At 43.0% G+C, this 26,996-nt stretch overlaps 1 protein-coding gene across 2 annotated transcripts in view; it reads right to left on the minus strand.

Annotated features, from left to right (window-relative positions):
* The window catches only part of PODXL (podocalyxin like), a 46,884-nt gene extending 21,317 nt beyond the window's left edge, over positions 1-25,567 (minus strand). Inside the window, exon 1 of one of the 2 annotated variants that reach the window (XM_070754440.1) lies at positions 25,053-25,567. In XM_070754440.1, the coding sequence (XP_070610541.1) occupies positions 25,053-25,128 (76 nt within the window). In that variant the 5' untranslated portion in view covers positions 25,129-25,567. The remainder of the gene's footprint in view (positions 1-25,052) is intronic. The other variant, XM_070754441.1, reaches the window with a different exon arrangement.
* Positions 25,568-26,996: the final 1,429 nt, after the last annotated feature.

Consider the following 26,996-nt stretch of genomic DNA (forward strand, 5'->3'; position numbering starts at 1 on the left):
TATATTATCACATGTCTATTTTTCTTCCTATGTATTTGTGTATTGGACAAATGAATAAATAAATGAAAAGAAAAGAAATAAAAGAAATCACCAGGTGACTGAATTCTAGTCTCACCTTAGTGCTGAAAGCCGGCTGGGTATCTTTGAGCCAATCACCAAGAGACTGTGAGTTCTAGTCCCACCTTAGTCCTGAAAGCTGGCTGGGTATCTTTGAGCCAATCACCAGGCGACTGTGAGTTCTAGTCCCACCTTAGTCCTGAAAGCTGGCTGGGTATCTTTGAGCCAATCACCAAGAGACTGTGAGTTCTAGTCCCACCTTAGTCCTGAAAGCTGGCTGGGTATCTTTGAGCCAATCACCAGGCGACTGTGAGTTGTAATCCCGCCTTTGGTGTGACATTGGCTGGGTAACTGGGTAACTTTGGGGACCGCTTTGGAATCATTTGACTTCCCTCCTTACCTGCTGGGTTACGATCCTTTTGAGGTTTGCAGCAGTAACTGTAACAACATTGCCAAAGAGGCACTAAGAGTTGTTACTTTGCAGTAGTAATTGTAACAACCTTTGCCAAAAAGGCATTAAGAGTTGTTAATCTAATCTTGCGTAGCTTCTTCTCTGGCAATATTACACTGCTAGCCAGAGCTTACAAAACATTTGCTAGACCAATTCTGGAATACAGCTCATCTGTCTGTAACCCACATATCGGACATTAATGTAACTGAAAGAGTCCAGAAATAATTCACAAGAAGAGTTCTTCACTCCTCTGCTCGCAACAGAACAACTTATTTGACCAGACTTGAAATTTTGGGCTTAGATAGCTTAGAGCTCCATCGCTCTAATAATTTTTATTGTATAAACATTAAAAAAACAAGACAGTACATAATCTATCATTTTACAATATACTTATTTGTTTGTTTAAATGTTGTACTTGCATCTTATAAGACAAACAACAAAACATAACACAACATAACCCCCCCCCCCATCCCGTTTGAACTGTTATAAGCACAGTTCCTTCTTTATATAATTATACGGCCTGGAACATCAGTGGTTATTGTATGATTGTTCTATAGTTCCAGTAAAACTAAGGTCGAGCTGCTGCTATATATCATAATCTTGTGAATAAAATTAATTCTAGGAACATCGGGTTTTATTTACAGCTATTATCTCGTCTCTTATCTACCCAAGCATAAAATTTCTCCAAAATTTCATAATACTTTGATTCGTCTTTAAATATTGCCCAAATTTATCCTTACTTACCTCCCGCCCTCCCTCTCTCTCTCATCTCTCTCTCTCTCTCTCTCTCTCTCTCTTTTTTATCTATCTATCTATCTATCTATCTATCTATCTATCTATCTATCTATCTATCTATCTATCTATCTATCTAATGGAGATGTACATCTGCTACATGCCATAAAGTACATTTTCAAAAAGCTTCTAGCCTGAGTAATATAAGAGATGGAGGATTGATGACCAATCTACAAGCATCAAGGAATACTATACTCTGGGCTGTTTTCAGCCCCTCCACTGTGAATTATTCAAACATTTGTTGGCTTCTCTAAGCAAGTCAAATGCATGGATAAAACGGGCCAGCGAAAGCTGAAGATCTGTTTCCTGTCACTCTAGGACAATGATGGCGAACCTATGGCACGGGTGCCACAGGTGGCACATGGAGCCATATCTGCTGGCACATGAGTCGTTGCCCTAGCTCAGCTCCATTGTGCATGTGTGTGCCAGCCAGCTGATTTTTGGCTCGCACAGAGGCTCTGGGAGGGCGTTTTTGGCTTTCAAAAAGCCTCCGTGGGGGGGATGGTATGGGGGAGGGCAGTTTTACCTTTCCCCGGCTCCAGGGAAGCCTTTGGAGCCTGGGGAGGGTGAAGCCTTAGTAAAGACCATTCTTTAAAATTTTATTTATTATTTTATTTATTTTAGATTATTTTATATTTTAATTTTAATTAATGTATATTGCTGCCTATTCACGGCTTACAGAATAATATTAAACCACATTTATAATAATAATAATAATAATAATAATAATAATAATAATAATAATAATAATGATAATTTATTAGATTTGTATGCCGCTTCTCTCCAAAGACTCAGGGCGGCTCACAACAATAATAAAAGCAATATTATAGTAGAACAAATCTAATATTAAAAACATATAAAACCCTATCATATTTAAAAAACCAAACAACGCATTCATACCAAACATAAAGCAAAATATAAAAGAGCCTGGGGAAAAGGTGTCTCAACTCCCCAATGCCTGGCGGCATACGTGAGTCTTGAGTAGTTTACGAAAGACAGGGAGGGTGGGGGCAGTTCTAATCTCTGGAGGAGTTGATTCCAGAGGGCCGGGGCCACCACAGAGAAGGCTCTTCCCCTGGGGCCCGACATTGTTTAGTCGACGGGACCCGGAGAAGGCCAACTCTGTGGGACCTTATCGGTCGCTGGGATTCATGCGGTAGCAGGCGGTTCCGGAGGTACTCTGGTCCAATGCCATGTAGGGCTTTAAAGGTCATAACCAACACTTTGAATTGTGACCGAAAACTGATTGGTAGCCAATGCAGGCCACAGAGTGTTGTAGATATGTGGGCGAATCTTGCAAGCCCCAGGATGGCTCTCGCGGCTGCGTTCTGCACGATCTGAAGTTTCCGAACACTTTTCAAAGGAAGCCCCATGTAGAGAGCGTTGCAGTAATCGAACCTCAAGGTGATGAGGGCATGAGCGACTGTGAGCAATGACTCCCTGTCCAAATAAGGCCGCAATTGGTGCACCAGGCAAATGCCCTATTATTAAAATGTGGTTTAATAATAAAACTAATAAAAAGTTTTATTTGTAAACTTATAGAAGTATTTATTATATACTTATAATAAAAACTAACAAAAAGAATCAAATAAATTAAGATAGTACAATATAACCTCCCCCTCATCTCCCACCCACCACCGTCTATAGCAGATCACACGAGCAATAGCACACTTCCCTGAAAATAAGACCTAACCAGAAAATAAGCCCTAATGCGTCTTTTGGAGCAAAAATGAATACAAGGCCCAGTCTAATTTTCGGGGGAAACGCGTAATTGAAAACACTGAGGCCCTTCCTCTCATAGGATCCTGAAAAACACATGACCCCCTCTTGTGAGTCACAATGTCGTTGCCCGAATGGGGTCAATTAGGCCTTTTGTACAACAACGATGTCATGACACATTTGCCATCACTTGCCCTTCTTCTCCCAAGCCTATTGTGGCTCACTGACCTGAGAGCAAATTGCTAATGACCCTCCTCACTTCCTGTGGCATTTCCTTTTTTTTTGGTCTGGCTACCAATCCACAGCTGGACAACTGGACTTTTGACCCTGTAGTTCCCTTTCCACTCGATGGTAGACGAAACCTTAAACCTTGAGTTGACAAAACACAGCCATTGTCTTTTTTTATTGCACGGTGCAATAAAAATAATGAGAGCAGCTCTACAAGCAGACAAAAAAGCTCTACAGAGAAACATTAAAACTGTCCAAAATATCATGCTACTAGTCCTGCACAACATTCTCAGAGACTCTTCTCTCTTAAAAAAAAAAATACAGTGATCCCTCATTTTTCGGTGGGGATGCGTTCCAAGACCACCCGTGAAAAACGAATTTCCGTGAAGTAGAGAAAAGATATTTTTAAAATGTATTTAATGAGTATTTGAACTTTTAAAAACCACCCTTTGCATTAAACAGTCATTCTATAATGTTTCTCAGCTGGAACCACATGGGACATCCTACCAGTTTCTTTAATAGAGTACAGTAGCACTGTAGAAGAATTTTATGAATTTTCAATGGATTTAATGGATTTAAGCCCCCTTTGAAAACCCGTAAAGTAGCGAATCCGCAAAAGATGAACCACGAAGTAGCGAGGGATTACTGTAGATTTTTAATTAGGTTTATTTACATTTAAAAACAATACAAAAAAAAGAAATAAAGAACAAAAGAAATTTACAAATAATACAACACAAAATGCAAAGGGCATGGGGTGAGGTATCATCAGTACGCTGATGATACCCAGCTGTACATCTCCACTCCATGTCCAGTCAATGAAGCAGTGGAAGTGATGTGCCGGTGCCTGGAGGCTGTTGGGGTCTGGATGGGTGTCAACAGACTCAAACTCAACCCGGATAAGACGGAGTGGTTGTGGGTTCTGCCTCCCAAGGACAATTCCATCTGTCCGTCCATAACCCTGGGGTGGGGGGAATTATTGACCCCCCCAGAGAGGGTCCGCAACTTGGGCGTTCTCCTTGATCCACAGCTCACATTAGAGAAACATCTTTCAGCTCTGGCGAGGGGGGGCGTTTGCCCAGGTTCGCCTGGTGCATCAGTTGCGGCCCTATCTGGACCGGGACTCACTGCTCACAGTCACTCATGCCCTCATCACCTCGAGGTTCGACTACTGTAATGCTCTCTACATGGGGCTACCTTTGAAAAGTGTTCGGAAACTTCAGATCGTGCAGAATGCAGCTGCGAGAGCAATCATGGGCCTCCCAAGGCATGCCCATGTTACACCAACACTCCGCAGTCTGCATTGGTTGCCGATCAATTTCCAGTCACAATTCAAAGTGTTGGTTATGACCTATAATGCCCTTCATGGCATCGGACCAGAATACCTCCGGGACCGCCTTCTGCCGCACGAATCCCAGCGACCGGTTAGGTCCCACAGAGTTGGCCTTCTCCGGGTCCCATCGACTAAGCAATGTCATTTGGCGGGATCCAGGAGAAGAGCCTTCTCTGTGGCGGCCCCGACCCTCTGGAACCAGCTCCCCCCAGATATCAGGGTTGCCCCCACCCTCCTTGCCTTTCGCAAGCTCCTTAAAACCCACCTCTGTCGTCAGGCATGGGGGAATTGAAATTTCCCTTCCCCCTAGGCTTATAGAATTTATATATGGTATGCTAGTATGTATGAGTGGTTCTTTAAATTGGGGTTTTTTAGATTATTTTTAATATTAGATTTGTTTTCATTGTCTTTTCATTGTTGTTAGCCGCCTGGAGTCTTCGGAGAGGGGCGGCATACAAATCTAATAAATAAAATAAAATAAATAAATAAATAAAAATGCTGTCTATAATGACAGCTAAGCTATTGTCAATTAGTTCCAATAGTTTCTACTAAACTCTAAGTTCACCTTATGGTGCTAAATATCAACGGTGAGTGTTCAACTTTTAAACATTAAATAGTTTGTATACAGTGAACCCTCGATCATCGCGAGGGTTCCGTTCCAGGACCCCACGCGATGATCGATTTTTAGCGAAGTAGCGGTGCGGAAGTAAAAACACCATCTGCGCTTGCGCAGATGGTGTTTTTGCTTCCACTGCCGCCCGCCCTTCGCCCGCCCACCCCGTTGCTCGCGCCTGGGGTGCGCGCGCGTTTGGGGACTCCCTAGATCCGCTCCCCAGCTGGGGAGCGGATCTAGGGAGTCCCCAAACGCGCGCGCTTTCCCCAGCAACGCGCGCGCGGTGGGGACTCCCTAGATCCGCTCCCCAGCTGGGGAGCGGATCTAGGGAGTCCCCACCGCGCGCGCGTTGCTGGGGAAAGCGCGCGCGTTGCTGGGGAAAGCGCGCGCGTTTGGGGACTCCCTAGATCCGCTCCCCAGCTGGGGAGCGGATCTAGGGAGTCCCCACCCCGCGCGCGTTGCTGGGGAAAGCGCGCGCGTTTCGGGACTCCCTATATCCGCTCCCCAGCTGGGGAGCGGATCTAGGGAGTCCCCAAACGCGCGCGCTTTCCCCAGCTGGGGAGCGGAGCTGGGATGTCCCCAAGCGCGTGCCGCCCGCCCGCCCACGCCGTTGCTCGCGCCAAAGAGGGGGAAGACCCAGGGAAGCCTCTGCCCGGCGGGGAAACTCCACCATCTATGCATGCGTGGAAGGGCACGCATGCGCAGATGGTGGAGTTTACTTCCTGGTTGAAAACTCGCGAAATAGCCCTTTCGCGATACTTGAACACGCATACTTCCATAGTTACTCCTCAATATTATACATTAATGCTTTTTCATTTAATTTTTTAATAACGAATTCTTGAGGAATTTTCCTATTAAAAAAATAAGAGTGTTTTAAGTTCACCATATACAGCTTTATACTATTTCCTTTTTGCTAGCCATTCATATATTCCAGACTTCGTAGAATTCCCCTTCGTCTTTCTCATTCAGTTCCAGTGTCCTCTTATCAAGCTCTGCACAGTCAAATATTTTTTTAATTATTATGCTGTTGATAAGTATATCTTCCTGTTTCCAGTGTTGGCAAGGCAGATCCTTGCTACAGTCAAAATATGTTGTGTAATATAATAATGTTCTTTTTTCATTTTTTGGTCAGTGATTCCACAGTAACTGAATTTAAACATGCCTGGGATAAACATAGATCCATCCTAAGATAAAATACAAAAAATAGTATAAGGGCAGACTAGACGGACCAGGAGGTCTTTTTCTGCCGTCAGTCTTCTATGTTTGTAATAGAAGAAATTCCGGTTTTATCTATTCTATTCCATTCCATTCCTCATCCTATTCCTTTCCTTTCCTTTCCATTCCATTCCTTATTCTATTCCCCATTTTATTCCATTCTACGTCCTACTCTATTCCTCATTCTATTAGGGCGGTGAAAATATTTACTGACCCCTGGCATCCTGGACATAAACTGTTTCAACTCCTACCCTCAAAACGTCACTACAGAGCACTGCACACCAAGACAACTAGACACAAGAAGAGTTTTTCCCCAAATGCCATCACTCTGCTAAACAAATAATTCCCTCAACACTGTCAGACTTTTTACTAAATCTGCATTTCTATTTCTAGTAGTTTTTCTCATCTTTCCTATCATCCTTTTCCTCACTCTTAGGACTGTATGACTGTAACTTGTTGCTTGTATCGTAAGATTTTTCTTTATATTGATTGTTTCTTCATTGGTTATTTGTCCCCTATGACGATCATTAAGTGTTGTACCACATGATTCTTGAAAAATGTATATTTTCTTTTTTGTACACTGAGAGCATCTGCACCAAGACAAATTCCTTGTGTGTCCAATCACACTTGGCCAATGAAGAATTCTATTCTTTTCTTTTCTTTTCTATTCTGTTCTATTCTAATTCTTTTCTTATTCTTTTCTTATATTTATTTATTTATTTTAAATTGATTTTTTATAAAATAAAACACACACACAACATATGACATATAACATGTGCTCAGTGATTGTTGCCCACCACCAGACAAACAATCACATCTCTCACCACCAATCGGGGGTATTTCTTGTATAAATCATTTTAACCCAAGAGCGAAATATTTATTTACATATCACAAAGTGATTCCAACTTGTTTCTTATAGCTTGGTTTTGGATCCTACTCGCCATATATCGTCTTACCTTGTCCCATCGCCCCATCAGCTTTTGCAAATCAGTTTCATTTTTTTCTTATTCTTTTAGAATAGAACAGAATAGAATAGAATTGGCCAAGTGTGATTGGACACACAAGGAATTTGTCTTGGTGCAGATGCTCTCAGTGTACATAAAATAAAATATACATTTGTTAAGAATCATGTGGCACCACACTTAATGATTGCCATAGGGGTCAAATAAGCAATGAAGAAGCAATATTAATAAAAATCTTAGGATACAAGCACCAAGTTACAGTCTTACAGTCAACATGGGAGGAAATGGGTGATAGGAATAATGAGAAAAACTACTAGAAATAGAAGTGCAGATTTAGTAGAAAGTCTGACAGTGTTGAGGGAATTATTTGTTTAGTAGAGTGATGGCGTTCGGAAAAAAACTGTTCTTGTGTCTAGTTGTCTTGGTGTGCAGTGCTCTGTAGCGACGTTTTGAGGGTAGGAGTTGAAACAGTTTGTGTCCAGGATGCGAGGGGTCAGTAAATATTTTCCCCGCCCTCTTTTTGACTCGTGCAGTATACAGGTCCTCAATGGAAGGCAGGTTGGCAGCAATTATTTTTTCTGCAGTTCTGATTCTCCTCTGAAGTCTGTGTCGGTCTTGTTGGGTTGCAGCACCAAACCAGACACTTATTGAGGTGCAGATGACAGACTCAATGATTCCTCTGTAGAACTGTATCAGCAGCTCCTTGGGCAGTTTGAGCTTCCTGAGCTGGCGCAGAAAGAACATTCTTTGTTGTCCTTTTTTGATGATGTTTTTGATGTTAGGTGACCATTTTAGGTCTTGAGATATGATAGAACCTAGAAATTTGAAGGTCTCTACTGTTGATACTGTGTTGTCTAGTATTGTAAGAGGTGGTAGGATGGGAGGGTTTCTCTTAAAGTCTATCACCATTTCTACGGTTTTGAGTGTGTTCAGTTCTAGATTGTTCTGGTCACACCACAAGGATAGTTGTTCAACTTCCCGTCTATTCTATTCTTTCCTATTCCTATTCCTTTCTTTTCTTTTCCTTTCCATTCTATTCTATTTTATTTCTCATTCTATTCCTCATTGCATTCCAATTCCTATACCTATTCCTTTCCATTCCTATTCCTTTCCTTTCCATTCCATTCTATTTAATTCTATTCCTCATTCCATCCCATCCCATCTTCCTTGCCTTAAGTGGCAGGTGTCTGTCTGTCTGAATTCTAAAGTCCCAGAAACCCTTTGGGGCTCCTTCATTTGCTAGGGTTTTTGTCTCTTTCCTGCTCCCACCAATTCTCGCTTGCAGGCAAAGGATACTATGTCTTTACAGACAAATCCATTGCGATTGTTAACACTGCAAAGCTTACTACTTGGTGGGCTTTTGTTTTGCCTCGGGTGTTGTTCTCAAGGTGCTGGTCCTCGGCATTGTGTGCAGGTGTACGGAAGGGTGGGCTGAGCGAGAGGTTCTCCCCCCTCCCCTGTCCCTTCGCCTCCGCACAATTGTCTCTACACCGAGACTCCTGGCTCCCTGGAAGACTCTGGGGACCACGCTTTCCTCTCTGATTGTTGGATTCTGCCGCCACGCCCATTTCCTGGCAGCCCGGCCTGGCTTTCAAAACTGGGCTCCAGGTCCAGGAATCTCATGGGGATCGGCTGGATCGTCTCCAAGCACTCTGCAAGCAAGGAGGCCAGCCCCTCTTCCTTCTCAACATCTTGCCCTCTCCCCTCCATCCTGGAGCCCGTTTCCTTGGACAGTCGGTGGAAGGTGACAAGATTAAGGGCTTGGAAGGCCATCCAAACAAGCCCCTTTCCTCTTAACGTAGCAGCATCCTAGAACATACCAAGCAGACCAACGCTCAGTCTGCATGGGTCTTTTTCTAGTTTCCAAGGGTCGTAAGTCAATTTTTTAAGGGCCGCTGTAACTTTCAAAGGTCAGAGAAGAGAAGAGAATATAGGAGAGAGGAGAATATAATGAGAAGAGAAGAGGAGAGAAGAGAAATATGTTAAAGGGTTAAATAAGGTTCAGGAGGGAAGTGTTTTTAATAGGAAAGTGAACACAAGAACAAGGGAGCACAATCGGAGGTTAGTTGGGGGAAAGATCAAAAGCAACATGAGAAAATGTTATTTTACTGAAAGAGTAGTAGATCCTTGGAACATACTTCCAGCAGCCGTGGTTGATAAATCCACAGTCACTGAATTGAAACATGCCTGGGATAAACATATATCCATGCTAAGATAAAATACAGAAAATAGTATAAGGGCAGACTAGATGGTCCATGCAGTTTTTTTCTGCCTTCTATGTTTCTATGTTTCTATGCTAGTCAGATGAATACCTGACAGGTAGATTCCCGCCCCCACCTCATTTTCTTCCCCAAAAACTAAGGTGCATCTTATACTCCGGTGTGTCTGATACTCCCAAAAATATGGTAATTAGGCATTTTCATATTTTCTTCCCCAAATCCCAAAGGACATGCGTAATTTGGTGTTTCTTCAAAGTGGTCCATGAATTGTCTGATTTTTCCTGGACCGACACGTTGCTAAGTTTAGACAACAAACCCTTCATTCATCCATCTTTTCTTTCTTTCTTGCTCTCTCTTCCTTCCTTCCTTCTTTCCTCCCTCCTTCTCTCCCTCCCTTCTTTCTTTTCTTCCTCCTCCCTCTCTCCCTCCCTCCCTTCGTTCTTTCTTTCCTCCCTCCTTCTCTTTCTTTCTTTCTTTCTTGGATTTCTAGGCCACCCTTCCCCAGAGGACTTACATAACAAAAACAAAACAAATTTCAGAATTAAAAAAACCCCAAGTATAAACCTAAAACTAAAACCCAACAATTTAAAACCATTCAACCTGATTCATTTTCTAAACACAATCCTACTAACAGCAGGAGCTGAGTATCATCACTCAGACCTGCTGGCAAAGGTACATTTTAAAGACCTTTCAAAAGGCCAGGAGAGTGGGGGTGGTCCAAATCTTCTGGGGGAATTGGTTCCAAAGGACCAGAGCCACCACAGAGAAGGCCCTTCCTCTAGGCCACGACAGGCAACATTGCCCAGCTGATGGTACCCGGAGAAGGCTGACTCTGTGGGATCTGACCGGCCGTTGTGGATAAATAATCTGGTCCTAAGCCATGTAAGACTTTATATTTACTCCTCCGCCCAAAGGTTTATTAAACAGAAGACCCCTCTCTCAAGCAACCAATTCATATTCAAACTCTCATTTTGACACTCGCATGCCCCCAAATTATTTATTTTCGGAGCCTGCGGAAAATATTTTCTGGAGCCTTTCAGAGGAAAAAGAAAGAAACCCAAGCACAATAAACAGTACAATCGGAGGGTCATTTTATTTCAAACGATCAACTTCCCCGTTTCGGGTCTCCGAGGGGAGAAGCCTTTTTCTGATCTTCCTGCTTTTTTAGACTGGACGGGAAAACTCCCTTCCGATCCGGGCCTCTGAAAGAAACTTATCTGATTTGCCCAAGAGAAATTAATAAACAGCTGAGCGGATCTTGAAAGGAATGGCTCAGCACTGGACATCCTTTGATCTGGAAGAAGCCTTTAACCTTTTGGGAGAACAAGGTTTGCGCCCAGCCCAATGTTCCTTCCCAGGGAAATACCAGCTTTAGCTGATGGCAAGGATAACTTGGTACTGTAGAGATTCAAGTTCCTCCTTAGAAAGAAATCGTCCTTCGTTTACACCCAGGCCTGGCTGGGAAGTCACATCCTTTCAAGTTATTCACACAACTTGAGATTGACTCATGTTCCAAGTACTGTATTGCTGCACATTTTCCCACAAGGTTTCTTTTTTCTAAAAATAAACTTGATTTAAAGAGCCAGAATATTGCCCCAACAATCTGGGTCCCCATTTTACCCACCTCGGAAGGATGGAAGGCTGTTAGAAACAGAAACATAGAAGATTGACGGCAGAAAAACCTCTTAGTCCATCTAGTCTGCCCTTATAGCCGCCCCGAGTCTGCGGAGAGGGGCGGCATACAAATCCAATAAATAATAATAATATACTATTTCCTGTATTTTATCTTAGGATGGATATATGTTTATCCCAGGCATGTTTCAATTCAGTGACTGTGATTTACCAATCACATCTGCTGGAAGTTTGTTCCAAGCATCTACTACTCTTTCAGTCAAATAATATTTTCTCACGTTGCTTCTGATTTCTCCCCCAACTAACCTCAGATTGTGTCCCCTTGTTCTTGTGTTCACTTTCCTATTGAAAACACTTCCCTCCTGAACCTTATTTAACCCTTTAACATATTGAAATGTTTCGATGGTGTCCCCCCTTTTCCTTCTGTCCTCCAGACTAGACAGATAGAGTTCATTAAGTCTTTCCTGATACGTTTTATGCTTAAGACCTTCCACCCTTTTTATAGCCATCTTTGGACCCGTTCAATTTTATCCATATCTTTTTGTAGGTGAGGTCTCCAGAGCTGGACACAGTATTCCAAATGTGGTCTCACCAGCGCTCTATACAGTGCGGTCACAATCTCCCTCTTCCTGCTTGTTATGCCTCTAGCTATGCAGCCAAGCATCCTACTTGCTTTCCCTACCGCCTGACTGCACTGTTCACCCATTTTGAGACTGTCAGAAATCACTACCCCTAAATCCTTCTCTTATGAGGTTTTTGCTAGCACAGAACTGCCAATACAATACTCAGACTGAGGATTCCTTTTGCCCAAGTGCATTATTTTACATTTGGAAACATTAAACTGCAGTTTCCATTGCTTTGACCACTTATCTAATAAAGCTAAATCATTTGCCATACTACAGATGCCACCAGGAATATCAACCCTATTGCACACTTTATCGGCAAATAGGCAAACCTTCCCTACCAAACCTTCCCCGAGTTAACCTTGAGCATACTCAGATTCGATCTGCCAAACTGCTGGCAGCTGATGATCAGCAGAAGTAGCCAGCAGTACTGCACTCTAACCATTGCGCCACTGAGGCTCTAGAACAGTGGTTCTCAACCTAAAGGTCAGAGGACCCCTTTGTGGGTCGAACGACCGTTCACAGGAGTCACCTAAGACCACGAGAAAAGACAAATTTCCCCTAGTGTTAGGAACTAAAGCTTCTATTCTGGCACCTTGGAACATATTTTTAAAATCCAACCAATCAGGCGTTTACAGTGGGGGTGTCCCTCTGACCTTCCTGCCAATCAGCTTAAAGCTCTGTGGGGAGAATTGGCGCTCGACTTATGGTTGGGGGCCACCACAACATTTATTTTTTTATTTATTTATTTATTTGATTTGTATGCCGCCCCTCTCCGTAGACTCGGGGCAGCTCACAACAACAATAAAACAATGTACTGTATAACCAATCTAATAATTTAAAAGTCACTAAAAACCCATATTAAAAAGCAAAAAAACATACACACAAACATATCATGCATAAACTGTATAGGCCCAGGGGAGATGTCTCAATTCCCCCATGCCTGACGGCAGAGGTGGGTTTTAAGGCGTTTACGAAAGGCAAGGAGGGTGGGGGCAATTCTAATCTCTGGGGGGGAGCTGGTTCCAGAGGGTCGGGGCCGCCACAGAGAAGGCTCTTCCCCTGGGTCCCGCCAAGCGACATTGTTTAGTCAAGGGGACCCGGAGAAGGCCAACTCTGTGGGACCTAACTGGTCGCTGGGATTCGTGCGGCAGAAGGCGGTTCCGGAGATATTGTGGTCTGATGCCATGAAGGGCTTTATAGGTCATAACCAACACTTTGAATTCTGACCGGAACATGAGGGTCGTGGCATTAGAAGTCTAGAAGAAGAAAGTGCCATCTAGAATCGTGGGAAAAAGCATGTGGGGGGTTTCCCCCCCATGCTTTAATTTATTTCCGCTGGGGAGAATTTTTTTTAATTTTTTATTTTTTTGGCACATGGCAAGGATTCCACCTGCGTGACTCAGCTCTGGAGAAGGCCCATGTCCTCCAAAGAGCAGGTTAATCACTTCTTCTCCTGCTTGGAATGTTGGCACCAACTCTGAGTAGCCTCTCGTGAGCCTTCGCTCCGATGACTTTCGCACTGACTCACCGGGGTCCAAGCGAGACTGGCAGTGCTCAGACACTCTTTCGTTCCAACGGTGTAGGTGTGCAGAATTCTAAACAGCACAAGGAAGGAATTTACAATCACTTTACTACGTTGGCGCTGCCTGGGGATAACAGTTTGGAAGTTGTGCTTGTGCATCAGCGACTGATCTCTTGCAGGTGAATTCTCCGCCTCTCTGTGTCTCTCTGTTTCTCTCTCTCTCTCTGTTTGTCTCTGTCTCTCTCTATCATCTGTCTGTCTTTCTCTCTCTCTCTCTGTTTGTCTCTGTCTGTCTGTCTGTTTCTCTCTCTTTTTCTCCTCTCTCTCCTCTCTCTCTGTGTCTCTGTCTCTCTCTCTCTGTCTGTCTCTGTCTCCATCTTTCTCTCCTCTCTCTCATCTCTCTGTGTGTCTCTGTCTCTCTGTTTCTCTCTCTGTGTCTTGTCTGTCTCTGTCTCTCTCTATCTTTCTCTCTTCTCTCTCTGTCTCTCTGTTTTTCTCTCTCTCTCTGTCTATCTCTGTCTATTTCTCTGTCTCTGTCTGTCTCTCTCTCTTTCTCTCCTCTCTGTCTCTCTCCTCTCTCTCTTTCCTGTCTCTCTCATCTCTCCGTGTCTCTCTCTGTCTCTGTATCTGTTTCTCTCTCTCTGTTTGTCTCTGTCTCTGTCTATCTGTTTCTGTCTCTCTCTATCTTTCTCTCCTCTCTCTCCTCCCTGTCTCTCTCCCCCCTCTCTATCTCTGTCTCTCTGTCTCTCACACATACTCTCCCCTCTCTCTCTCTCCTTCATAGCTACCAGTGTACATAGATAATATACAGTATTTTCCATATCAAGGGAAGGGTGCATTTTCAAACAAAATCTAGGCAAGTCTACAATTCATTATTTTTTTCCTTGCCCCAGTTATGCAATTCCCACAAATGTTCTAATTGTGCCGAGCTGAAATTAGCAAGCTACGAATTACCAGTAAGTATGAAACTGGGTTAAGGGAAGAAGAAAAGAAGATAATAAGGAGGATTTGCAATAAAAAGGGAGGTGTAAAATTGGAAAACGATGGAGTATCTTCAAGACCCTCCCCCCAAAAAGACATTAAAAAGTAGAATGCGAGGTTATTCAGTTCTGAGACCTGTTATGTGGAATTCGTGGCAAGATACAAAAGGGCCCCATTTTAAATATTGGTTCCGTGGAAATTAGAAGAATTTAGAAGATAACAGAGTTGGAAGGGACCTTGGAGGTCTTCTAGTTCAACCCCCTGCTCAGGCAGGAAACCCTACACTACTTCAGACAGATGGTTATCCAACATCTTCCTTAAAAACCTCCAGTGTTGGAGAACTTCTGGAGGCAAGTTGTTCCACTGATTAATTGTTCTAACTGTCAGGAAAATGGTGACGATTAGATTACAATTAGAACATTTCCAGGAAAATGAACCTGTCACTGGAATATTTCAGAAGTGTTTGGGAAAGGAGGAGGATGAATAGGGGAGAGACTGAATGTAAAATATAGGCAAAAGTTAGTCACTTTTGTGAGTAACAAAGGTTAGCCAGCTGGCTGGAGAATTCTGGGAGTTGAAGTCCACAGGTTTTAAAATGGCCAAGTTTGATTCACCTCTGCATAAAATCTATTCCATGTCAAGTAATATTTTGGGTCTTCTTGGTCTTTCAGCCTGTCTATCTCTGCACAATCTAAGATTTTCTGAATTACATCCTGGTCTGGTGCAAATACAATTCTTGCTGCTGTCAGTATATGTGAAACTAAATATGTGCTCCCTTTATCATAACCCTCTGGTGTTATGCCCAACAAGAATATTTCTGGTTTCGGGTCTCTATGTTTCTTTCTTTCTTTCTTTCTTTCTCTTTCTTTCCTTCCTTCCTTCTTTCTTCTTTCCCTCCCTCTTTCTTTCTTTCTTCATTTCTATGCCGCCCTTCGAGACGACTCAAGGTGGTGTACAATATTAAATATAATAATATACAAGAAATCTAAATAACTATAAACATTATAAAAAATTACTAAAAAACCACATTTTAAAAGATCCCATATACACTCACACTCATTCATCCAACCCAACCCAATCCAATCATATCTAGTAACAGCTGGGAGACAGTCTCATAACTCATGGCCCCCATGCCCGCCAGCAGAGGTAGGTTTTTAAAGCTTTACAAAATACAATTATCATTGTATGTATTTTCTTCCAATATTTTCTTGCTTTCAAACAAGTCCACCATATATGATAGTAGGTACCAGTGGACTGATTTAAATTACGATTTAAACCGAGTTGATTTAAATCAAGTCTTTTTACTAACGATTTGAATTGACTTGATTTAAATCGAATCCACCCTGCCTGCAGATGTATTTAACTACAGCTCCCATAATCCACGCTTCCTGGCCAAGGTGCTTGTAGTGTCTGGTTACTATAGTCCAAATGTCAGCAAAGATCCGTGCAGAACATGGCCGCGAGAGCTATCGTGGTGCTACCTAGATTTGCCCACGTCTCTTCAACACTCCGTGGCTTGCACTGGCTGCCTCAGTTTCCGGTCACAATTCAAAGTGTTGGTTATGACCTATAAAGCCCTACATGGCATTGATCCCAGCAACCATTAAGTCCCACAGAATTGGCCTTCTCCAGGTACCCTCGATTAAACAATGTCATCTGGCGGGACCCAGGGGAAGAGTCTTCTCTGTGGCGGCCCCGGCCCTCTGGAATCAACTCCCCGTGGATATTAGAATTGCTCCCACCCTCCTCGCCTTTCGTAAGTTATTCAAAACTCATCTTTGTAGCCAGGCATGGGGAAAGTGACATATCCCCCAACTATCTTGGTTTGTGTATGGTTTGAATGGATTGTGTAATTAATTTACTACAGGTATAAGGGTTTTTAAATCATTTTTTAAATATTGGATTTGTAGACTGTTTACTATTATTGTGAGCCACTCCAGAGTCTTCGGAGAAAGGCGGCATACAAATCTAATAAATTATTATTATTATTATTATTATTATTATTATTATTATTATTATTATTATTATTAAAGCATGCTACCCTTCTCAAGCACAGCCCTGCAAACAGGAGAATGAAATGACTTGTCAAGGTTACAACTGCAGTTGGGGGGGGGGGGATAAAAAAAAAACCACTTGTGTAAGATCTCAAGCCATCCTTCCTCACATTCTCATATCGCAACCCAGATTGTTCACAGAGGGATGAAAGGCCACTTTTGTCAACCACTCGCATCTCCGCCAGAGTTACCTTTGAGTTTGGGAACACCTGTTCAGGTGGGATGAGTGGTTATGATATCACTCCCGGAATCTCAAAGGCAGGGAACCCAAAAGTCATCTAGATTCTAGACCAGTGTTTCCCAACCAGTGTGCCGTGGCACACTAGTGTGCCGCGAGACATGGTCAGGTGTGCCGCGAAGCTCAGAGAGAGAAAGAAAACAAGAGAGAGAGAAAAAAAGAGAAAGAAAGAAAGCAAGAGAGAGAAAGCGAGTGAGCGAGAAAGAGAACAAGAGAGAGAGAAAGAAAGCAAGAGAGAGAGAAAGAGAACAAGGGAAAGAGAGAGCAAGAGAGAGAAAGAAAGAGGGAGGGAAGGAGAGAGAGAGAAAGACATAGAGGGAGGTAAGGAGGGAGAGAAAGAGAGCAAAAAAGAGATGAAGGAAGAAAGAGAAAAAAAGAGGGATGGAGAGAGAGGAAGGAAGGGAGAGAATTTTTTTGTCCAAACTTTTTGTAGCCCCCCCCCTCCGCTCAATGTGCCCCAGGGTTTCGTAAATGTAAAAAATGTGCCGCGGCTCAAAAAAGGTTGAAAATCACTGTTCTAGACCAACCCCCTGCCAGTGGAAAGATTCTGGAGAATAGCGAAAAGGAATAGCACACAAAGACTTATATACCGCTTCATAGTGCTTTACAGCGACAGCATCTGGTCCAGGGATGGGATTCGGCTGGTTCGGACATCTTCAGGGGAACCAGGGAGAAGAGAAGGAATGGAGAGAAGTAGAGAAAGTAAGAGAAAGAATAAGAAGATAGAGGGAGAAGAAGGAGATAGAAGGAGGTGAAGTGTGAATAGAAAAGAAGAAAAACAGACTGATAAATAACAGCATAAAACAGGTGCAAAAATAGTAAATTGATTTGTTGGATGAAAAAGCAGAATTATTGATAAGTTTTAAGTTAAATGCATTGATGCATATATGAAAAGTGTGGAGATGTATGTATGTACGTATACAGTAATTCAAGTTTTATTGGATTTATATGCCGCCCCTCTCCGAAAACTCGGGGCGGCTAACAACAATCATGAACAATATACAATAAAATCCAATACTAAAAGCAAATTAAAACCCCTTAATATATAAAAACCAAACATACATACAAACATACCATGTATACAGTTGTAACGGCCTAGGGGGAGAAAAAAGTCTTAATTCCCCTGGCGGCAGAGGTGGGTTTTAAGTAGCTTACGAAAGTTATACGGAAACAAAATTTTTAGGAAATTAAATATTTAATAAAGCGTGTACAGAAGGCGGCTAATGATAATAAATAAAATATGGATAACCAAAATGATTAATAGTGAATACCGATTGTATTTACCAGAAAATAATTTGTATTTTCTCTCTTCATACGAGGATATAAACGATACATTTTTTGTTATTTGTTTTTATTTGGTATTGTTGTTATTGTTGTTGTTTTTTGTGGGGGGTTTTGTTGTTTGTATTTTTGTACTTTGTAAATGTATGCATGTTTATTTTCAGTTACTATGTTTTTAAGGAATTCAAATAAAAAAAATTATTTGAAAAAAAAGAAAAGAAAGAATATTGTGGAGAGAAAAATAAAAACTTTTATTAAAAAAAGGAGAAACCTAAGCTGGATTGAATCTGGTTATTGCATAGATGAGAAACTGGGCCTAGGAAATTTTGCTTTGTTTTTTTAAAGGAAGAGATTTACAACTGGAAGAACCTTTCTTGTGGCTAGGATCCACAATATCTCTGAAATGTTCAGAGATAATGTACATTGCCATGATTTCCCCCCAAAAAATGTTTCATTTTTTTCCTCCACGTTCAACATACAACTTCATATACTTTCAATACATCTTAGTATACATATATAATTATTCAAAAGTAATAAACTAAGTCATGTTGACATGATTTTTATGTCCCTTTCTCTTTGTTTAATTTAAAGCGGTATAAGGATGCCAACTTAACAGTGAGTAAAAAAAATAATAAAATAATACAGGGCACACAGGATTAATAATCATCTACTCTATGAACCTTGAAAGGCAACCTTAAAATTTACGGGAAAACCAGGAAGGGTAAAGAGAAGCCATTCACGAAAAAAGCATTTTTCTAAGAAAAATAGATTCTCCTCTATTGCTGGATTGGGCAGATGTTGGTGGACTACAACTCCCATCACACATCACCACTGGCTATTTGGCTAGGTATTTATTTATTTATTTAGTCCAATACACAATACATATTGAAGAGAATAGACATGAAATATTATATATAAAGAGAAGATATAAAAATAGAGGAGAAGATATATGAGGGAAAAAAAGATATATGATATATGAGATAAGGAGAGACAATTGGACAGGGGACGAAAGGCAGGCTTGTGCACTTATGTACGCCCCTTACTGACCTCTTAGGAACCTGGAGAGGTCAATGGTGGAGAGTCTAAGGGAGAAATGTTGGGGGTTAGGGGTTGACACTACTGAGTCCGGTAATGAGTTCCACGCGACAACTCAATTGCTAAAGTCATATTTTTTACAGTCAAGCTTGGAGCAGATTATTAAGTTTGAATTTGTTGCGTGCTCTTGTGTTGTTGGTAATGGGCTATGGAGCCTAAAAATATCCGGAGCTCCCAAATCCCTAACCTGCATCATTTAATAATAAATAAAATTATAGACACATATTTCCCATATGAATTTGATGAATAAATGTAGAGCGAGAGTGACCCCAAAATCTCCTAAGATGACCCTCTAAGTGTCCGAAATATGAAAATTCTGTTTGAGCTCCAGGAAACTTAAATTGGATTTCTGGTGGCTTAAGAATGAAATAGGCGGAAAATTAGTTTTGGATTTTTTGTCAGTTTGTGGAACCTGAAATTGACCAAATACGGTAGCTTGGTTTCAAAACCTACCATGCCAGAGAAAAGGCTAACCCAACCACATTCAACACAACCACACAGATTCTTCCAAACTTGGTTAAAGGGGGCACATGGTTCACCTCAGTTTCCAAGACCACCAGTTTCTGCCCAAAAATATTCCATGGGAGAAAATGGATTAAGTTGAAAAAGTTTGTCGTGTGAGTCCTCAACTTACAATTGCAATCACTTGCAACTGTAATTCTGACCTCAATTACTTGAGGGGCTACCACAAAAGAAGAGGGGTGGGTGTCAAAGAGCCGGGGTGGCGCAGGGGTTAGAGTACAGCACTGCAGGCTACTTCAGCTAACTGCTAGCTGTAGTTCAGGTGTTCAAATCTCACCACCGGCTCCAGGTTGACTCAGTCTCCCATCCTTCCGAGGTGGATCAAATGAGGAGCCAGACTGTTTGGGGCAAAAGATTGATTCTGTAAACCACTTAAAGAAGGTGTAAAAGCACAATAAAGCAGTATATAAGAGAGAGGGAAATTGCAAACAAATAAAGAAAAGAGAAAGAAGTGAAAGGAAGAGAAGGGAAAGAAAGGTAAGGAGGAAGGAAGGAAGGAAGGAAGGAAGGGAAAGAATGAAGAAAAGAAGGAAGAAAAGAAAGAAAGTAGAATGGAAAGAGAAAGGAAGAAAAAAGGAAGGAGGAAGGAAGGAAGGAAAGAGAAATGGAAGGAAGAAAGGAAAGAAAGTAGAATAAAAAGAGAAAGGAAGGAAAAAGGAAGGAAGGAATGAAGAAAGGAAGGGAGAAAAGAAAGAAAGTAGAATAGAAAGAGAAAGGAAGGAAAAAGGAAGGAGGAAGGAAGGAAGGAAGGAAGAAAAGAGAAATGGAAGGAAGAGAGAAAGGAAAGAAAGTAGAATAGAAAGAGAAAGGAAGGAAAAAGAAAGGAAGGAAGGAAAGAGAAAGGGAAGGAAAGGAGAAAGGACAGAAAGTAGAATAGAAAGAGAAAGGAAGGAAAAAGGAAGGAAGGACAGATAATGAAAGGGAGGGAGAGAGGGAGGAAAGAAAGAAAAAAGAAACAAGAAACTGTTTGATTTGAAAGAAAGATAAGGGAAGGAAGGAAGGAAGGAAGGAAAAGGGAAGGAAGGAAGGAAGGACAGACAGCGAAAGGGAGGGAGAGAGGGAGGAAAGAAAGAAAGAAAGAAAGAAAGAAAGAAAGCTATTGCTAATGCTAACTTAATCTCCAAAGCACTAGAAGGCAAGACAAGAACCAACGGATGGGAACTAATCAAAGAGAGAAGTAGCCTAGGACTAAGGAGACTTTTCCTGATATAGAGAACAAGTAATCAGAGGGACAACAGTTTTTCCCGATCGCCATCACTCTGCTAAACAAATAATTCCCTCACTACACAAATTATTCACTAAGGCTGCATTACTATTACTATTAGTCTTCTCATTGTTCCTATCACTCATCTCCTCCCACTAAGGATTGTAACTATGTTGCTTGAGCAATCTCAGTTTAAACAAGGTCAGAGGGACCCTATGAACATATATTTTGTATCAATCTATTTATTAAATTTTGCCCTGTTTATGTAGCACATAAGGAGGTGATGATCCTTCAAGAGCTGCATGCGATGAAATTTCATTTTAATGGATGTCGCTAGTGTACATTCGAAGGGAAAATTTGAATGTTCACTGATCAGCATACATTAAAATGTAATTGACAGTAAAGTTAGTCTAAGTCTAAAAGACGCCATAGAGCACTGAACACTAAAACAACTAGACACAAGAACAGTTTTCCCCCAAACTGTTGCTAAACGAATAATCCCTTCACCACTCTCAAACTATTCACTAAAACTGCATTACTATTACTTTTTTAAAAAAATCTTTATTCATTATTTACATTAAGAAAAAAAGACATAAATACCACAAAACCAAAACCAAATCACGACCTATACAAACATATAAATATTGTCTTTCATAGTTGCAATTATATATCAAGTCTTAAACACTCAGTGATTTACACATTTGCTACCCGTTGACCCTATTACTACAGTTTTTTTTACTTTTATTTTTTCAGCCTACTAGTTTACATTGCTATATTATATATTATTACCTAAATCTTAATCTTTATTCATTTCAATCATATTACCTAAATCATAAATTATGCAAAATTAATTGCTAAACAACCATTTTATTTTGTGTGTCTAGAAAAAGAAAGGAGTAACAAGGTTGCTTACATCCTCCACCCCCTGTATACTTCCTATTACCCTTCTTCTCTAATTTATGTCCAGAGTGTCAGTAAATATTTCCCTGGCCCTCTTTGGGGTCCTCAATGGAAGGCAGGTTGGCAGTAATTGTTTATTTAATTAAATTAATTAATTTATTTGAATTTATATGCTGCCTACTCCCTGAGGATATGGCAGAGTTTTTTCTGCAGTTCTGATTCTCCTCTGAAGTCTGTGTCGGTCTTGTTGGGTTGCAGAACCGAACCACACAGTTACAGAGGTGCAGATGACGGACTCAATGATTCCTCTGTAGAACTGGATCCAGAGCTCCTTGGGCAGTTTGAGCTTCCTGAGCCCGTGCAGAAAGAACATACAGTAATTAGTTGTGCTTTTTTGATCACGTTAGGTGTCCTAACATGTAAAGTTACTTTTGAGGGCCACCAAAGAAACTGTATGGAGTAGACCATCATCCAAGCACCTGTCAGTATTTGACAGTTCAATCAAAGCAAATGTGCTGGTCCTTCACATCTGCTGAACCATTTCAGCCAGTTTTGCAGGTTTTAGGGGACATTATACACACACACACATACACACAAACACCAAAATCCAGGCTAACAATAATAATAGTCGCAATCCCCTAACATCCTATCCAAACCGAAAATCACCTGGATGGCTTCAAGTGACGCCACATATATTAAACCTGAGCAGGCCACCAATTACAATCAGAATTGGACATGAAGCAAAAGCTGAACTATTTGCTCTTTTAACACATGTTAACGGTCAAGGTGGTGTTTTTTGCAATCCATTAGGTCAGCGGTATGCAACGTTGGCAACTTTTAAGACTTGCGGACTTCGACTCCAAGAATTCCCCAGCCAGCATGGGCTCTGAAATCCTCAAGTCTTAAAGTTTGCCAATGTGGAATATTGTTGAATCACGAATACTGAAGAGAGGGTTTTTTTTAAAGCTACATTTTGAAAAGGTAGATGGAGATAAAAACTGTATGAACTATCTCGAACAAACTTAGCCGGGTTAAAGTATCCAGGTAGGGAGATATTCTTAAGAACAGGGACCCCCAATCTTTTCTATACCCAGCCCCTAAAACACAGGTCACCAACCTGTGATCTGTGGTCCACTGGTGGTCCGTGGAGAAATCTTGGCCTCTGGGCCAGATATGGCCAAGAGCAATTAATCCAGTGCAGAAAGAAGGGGAGGGAAGGGAAGGAAAGGAAAGAGGAAGAGAAGGAGGAAGGAAAAGAAAGGAAAGAGGAAGAGAAGGAGGAAGGAAAAGAAAGGAAAGAAGAAGAGAAAGAGGAAGGAAAAGAAAGGAAAGAGGAAGAGAAGGAGGAAGGAAAAGAAAGGAAAGGAAGTTCTCCCATCATTATTTTACAAATGTATTTTATCTTTAAAAAATCATACTAGTGGTCTGCAGGACTTAAAATTATGAATTTGGCAGTCCGTCTGCCCTAGAACGCTTTTGATATTTTCTTGCACCCCTTTAAAAAAAAAAATAATTATATACGTACAAGTATACACATATACATTATAATTTGGAAAACTTCTAAACCCAGGTTTTTGTGTGCACACCCCCTGCAGAAAGAAAGAAAGAAAGGAGGGAAGGAAGAGGGAGGGAAAGAAAGTGAACGAAGGAGGGAAGGAAGGAAGAGGGAAGGAAGGAAAGAAAGAAACAGGAAGGGAAGGGAAGAAGGAATGAAGAAAGAAAGAAAGAAAGGAGGGAGGGAAGGAAGAGGGAGGGAAAGAAAGAAAGTGAAAGAAGGAAGGGGGAGGGAAGGAAGGAAGAACAGAAAGAAGGAGGGAGGGAAGGAAAGAAAGAATGAAAGAAGGAAGGAAGAAGAAAGAAAGAAAGGAGGGAGGGAAGAGGGAGATAGGGAGGGAAAGAAAGAAAGTGAAAGAGGAGGGAAAGGAAGGAATGAAAGAAGGAAGGAAGGAAGGAAGGAAGAGGGAGGAAGTGAGGGAAGGAATGAAAGAAAGAAAGAGGGAGGGAAGGAAAGAAAGAAAGAAAGAAAGAAAGAAAGAACTTTTCACTGGACCATTCCCTAGAAAAAAGAAGAGAGGGGAGAGCAGGAGGTTTTTCTACCTGAGTGGGAATTTGATCCTTGCTCTCAGGTGTGTCACTTTTTTGGCAAATCAATACTCAAACCAGAAGCTCACTAGACCGGCTTTTAAGCTTTGCCACGACTTCAAACACTTGAATCTACAACTTAAAAATATCTGCTACCCCAGAAACCTCCCTTTGGCGCCCCTTCCAAACCCCACTTGGAACCAATTTTGCAAAGCTCTGAATTTCAGGGGGTTCCCTCCCAGGTGCTGCTGCCTTCACACAACCTCCTTAAAACCCCCTTGGTCTTCATTCTACCCTCCTTTTCCCACGACCCCCTGAGCCCTAAAAAAACACACAAGCCAGGCTAAATCCGCACCGCGTGCTACATAAACCACCCCACCTTCCAGGTTTAAGCCCCCCTCGGCTCGCTCTTTTAACCCGGACTGGGTGATTAAAGGGGTCGTGTGAACCCAGCCCGACACGCATCTCCGTCCTCACGTGCTGGTGGGAAAAGAGTGGAGGGTGGGGTGACAAAACGACCCTCTCCTCAAGCCCCCTGACTCTAATTTTATTCTCCCAAGAGGGCCACCCTCCGCCAAGCCCATCGTCCCCCGCTTTCAGCCGAAACAGTTCATGCGAACCCAGCCCGACACGCATCCCCGTCCTCAAGTGCTGGTGGGGGAAGAGTGGGGTGACGAAACGACCCTCTCCTCAAGCCCCCTGACTCTAACTTTATTCTCCCAAGATGGACAGCCCCCGCCAAGCCCATCGTCCCCCGCTTGCAGCCGAAACCGTTCGTGGGAACCCAGCCCGAAATGCATCCTGTCCTCACGTGCTGGTGGGGAAAGTGTGTGTGTGTGTGTGTGTGTGTGTTGGACGCCCCTCTTCCAGAGACCCCCGACTCTAATTTTCTCCCACCGTCTCCAAACCCATCATCACAAAGCGTTCGTGTGAACCCAGCCCGACACGATCCTCAAATGCTGGTGGAAAAAGAGTGTGTGGGGGGGAATTAAACGACCCTCTCCTCGAACCCCTTAACTCTGATTTTCTCCCAAGAGGGACACCGTCTCTAAGCCCATCATCCCCTGCTTGCAGCCCAAAGCGTTCGTGGGAACCCAGCCCAACACGCATCCCATCGTCAAATGCTGGTGGAAAAAGAGTGAAGGGGGGGGGGGAATGAAACGGCCATCTCCCCGAGCCCCCTAACTCTAATTTTATTCCCCAAAGAGGGACACACATACACCCCCGCCAAGCCCATCATCCCCTGCTTTTGCAGGAAGGTCTTGGAGCTTGGGCTCCTTCGCCGCAGCGCCCGTGTCCCCCCCTCCCCACTCCGATGCGGTTTCTTACCTCCGCAGGACGGCGAGCTCAGCAGCCCCGCCAGCAGTAGCCACCGCATGGCGGGAAGAAGAGGTCCTCTGAGCATAGCCAGAGCGCTGCCCGGTCCGGACCGGACGCCGCGGGGAGGAGGGAGCGGCCGGCCGGAGAGATGCCCGGCCGGAGTTCGCTTGCCTTCTTCTTTTTTCCTTCCCTCCTTCTTTCCTTTCTTTTATTCTTCCTTTTTCTTCCTTCCTTCCTTTTTTCTTTCTTTCTTTCCTTCCTTTCTTTTATTCTTCCTTCCTTTTTCTTCCTTTCTTTTATTCTTCCTTCCTTTCTTTTTCCTTTCTTCCTTTTTCCTTCCTTCCTTCTTTCTTTCTTTTCCCTCTATTCTTCCCTCCCCTCTCTTTCTTTCTTTCCACCGCTTCGCTCGCAAGCGGCGCCCCGCAGCCTCTCCGCGGCTTTTCCCCGCTCCGCCCCGCCGCCTCTGCCCGTCCGTCCCCGCGGCCGCCTCGAGCCGGATTGAAACTCCGCCGCGCGGCCGCCCAGGTAAAAGATGCGGCGCGGCGAATGTCCGCTGGAGGGGCGGCGCCTGAGAACCCCACCGGAGAGACGATTGGCTCCCTCTCGGTGCCGGCCGGCTCTCGGGAGTGGCTGGAGGGTTTTGGAGCCGGCCCCCGATTGGGCGGCGCGCCTGTCGACCTAGAGGGGGTTTCCCCGCCCATTCATACACCCTCCCCTCGGGGGAGGGAGGGGGGCTGCGTTCTCACGACCCGCGTAACCCGCTTTGTCGGGCTGATGGGTTTGTTTTTTTCTCCCCCTGGCTGGGAGGCCATCAAAAGGGCGGGCTTTGGCCGAAGGAGCCAGGGGACTTTGGGAAAGGGGTGGGGTGGGGGTCTCCTCCTGCCAGGGATGCTGCTGGGGCCACCTCGAGCCGGGTAGAAGTGTCCTGCGAAGGGGACAATGCAGGTCTTCAGCCAGCCCCCGTTGTGCTTGTCTGTCTGTCTTTCTCATCTTTCTACCTGTATCATCCATATCTCTCCCTCTCTGTATCTGTCGGTCTGTCTGTCTCCATCCATCCATCCATCTCTATGTATCTCTCGCTCACTCACACCCATCTCTCTCTCTCTCTCTCTATTTATCTATACCTACCTACCTACCTCTCTCTCTCTCTCTCTCTCTCTCTGTGTGTGTTTGTCTATCTATCTGCCGCACAAATCCCAGCGACCGATTAGATTCCACAGATTTGGCCTTCTCCGGGTCCCATCGACTAAACAATGTTGTTTGGCGGGTCCCAGGGGAAGAGCCTTCTCTGTGGCGGCCCCCACCCTCTGGAATCAACTTCCCCCAGAGATCAGAACTGCCCCCACCCTCCTTGCCTTTCATAAACTCATAGAAACATAGAAGTCTGACGGCAGAAAAAGACCCCATGGTCCATCTAGTCTGCCCTTATACTATTTTCTGTATTTTATCTTAGGATGGATATATCTTTATCCCAGGCATGTTTAAATTCAGTTACTGTGGATTTATCTACCACGTCTGCTGGAAGTTTGTTCCAAGGATCCACTACTCTTTCAGTAAAATAATATTTTCTCATGTTGCTTTTGATCTTACCCCCAACTAACCTCAGATTGTGTCCCCTTGTTCTTGTGTTCACTTTCCTATTAAAAACACTTCCCTCCTGGACCTTATTTAACCCTTTAATATATTTAAATGTTTCGATCATGTCCCCCCTTTTCCTTCTGTCCTCCAGACTATACAGATTGAGTTCATTAAGTCTTTCCTGATACGTTTTATACTTAAGACCTTCCACCATTCTTGTAGCCCGTCTTTGGACCCGTTCAATTTTGTCAATATCTTTTTGTAGGTGAGGTCTCCAGAACTGAACACAGTATTCCAAATGTGGTCTCACCAGCATTCTATATAGCGGGATCATGATCTCCCTCTTCCTGCTTGTTATACCTCTAGCTATGCAGC

The sequence above is a fragment of the Erythrolamprus reginae genome, chromosome 6 (genome assembly GCF_031021105.1).
Source record: "Erythrolamprus reginae isolate rEryReg1 chromosome 6, rEryReg1.hap1, whole genome shotgun sequence".
In the NCBI taxonomy this organism is placed as follows: domain Eukaryota; kingdom Metazoa; phylum Chordata; class Lepidosauria; order Squamata; family Dipsadidae; genus Erythrolamprus; species Erythrolamprus reginae.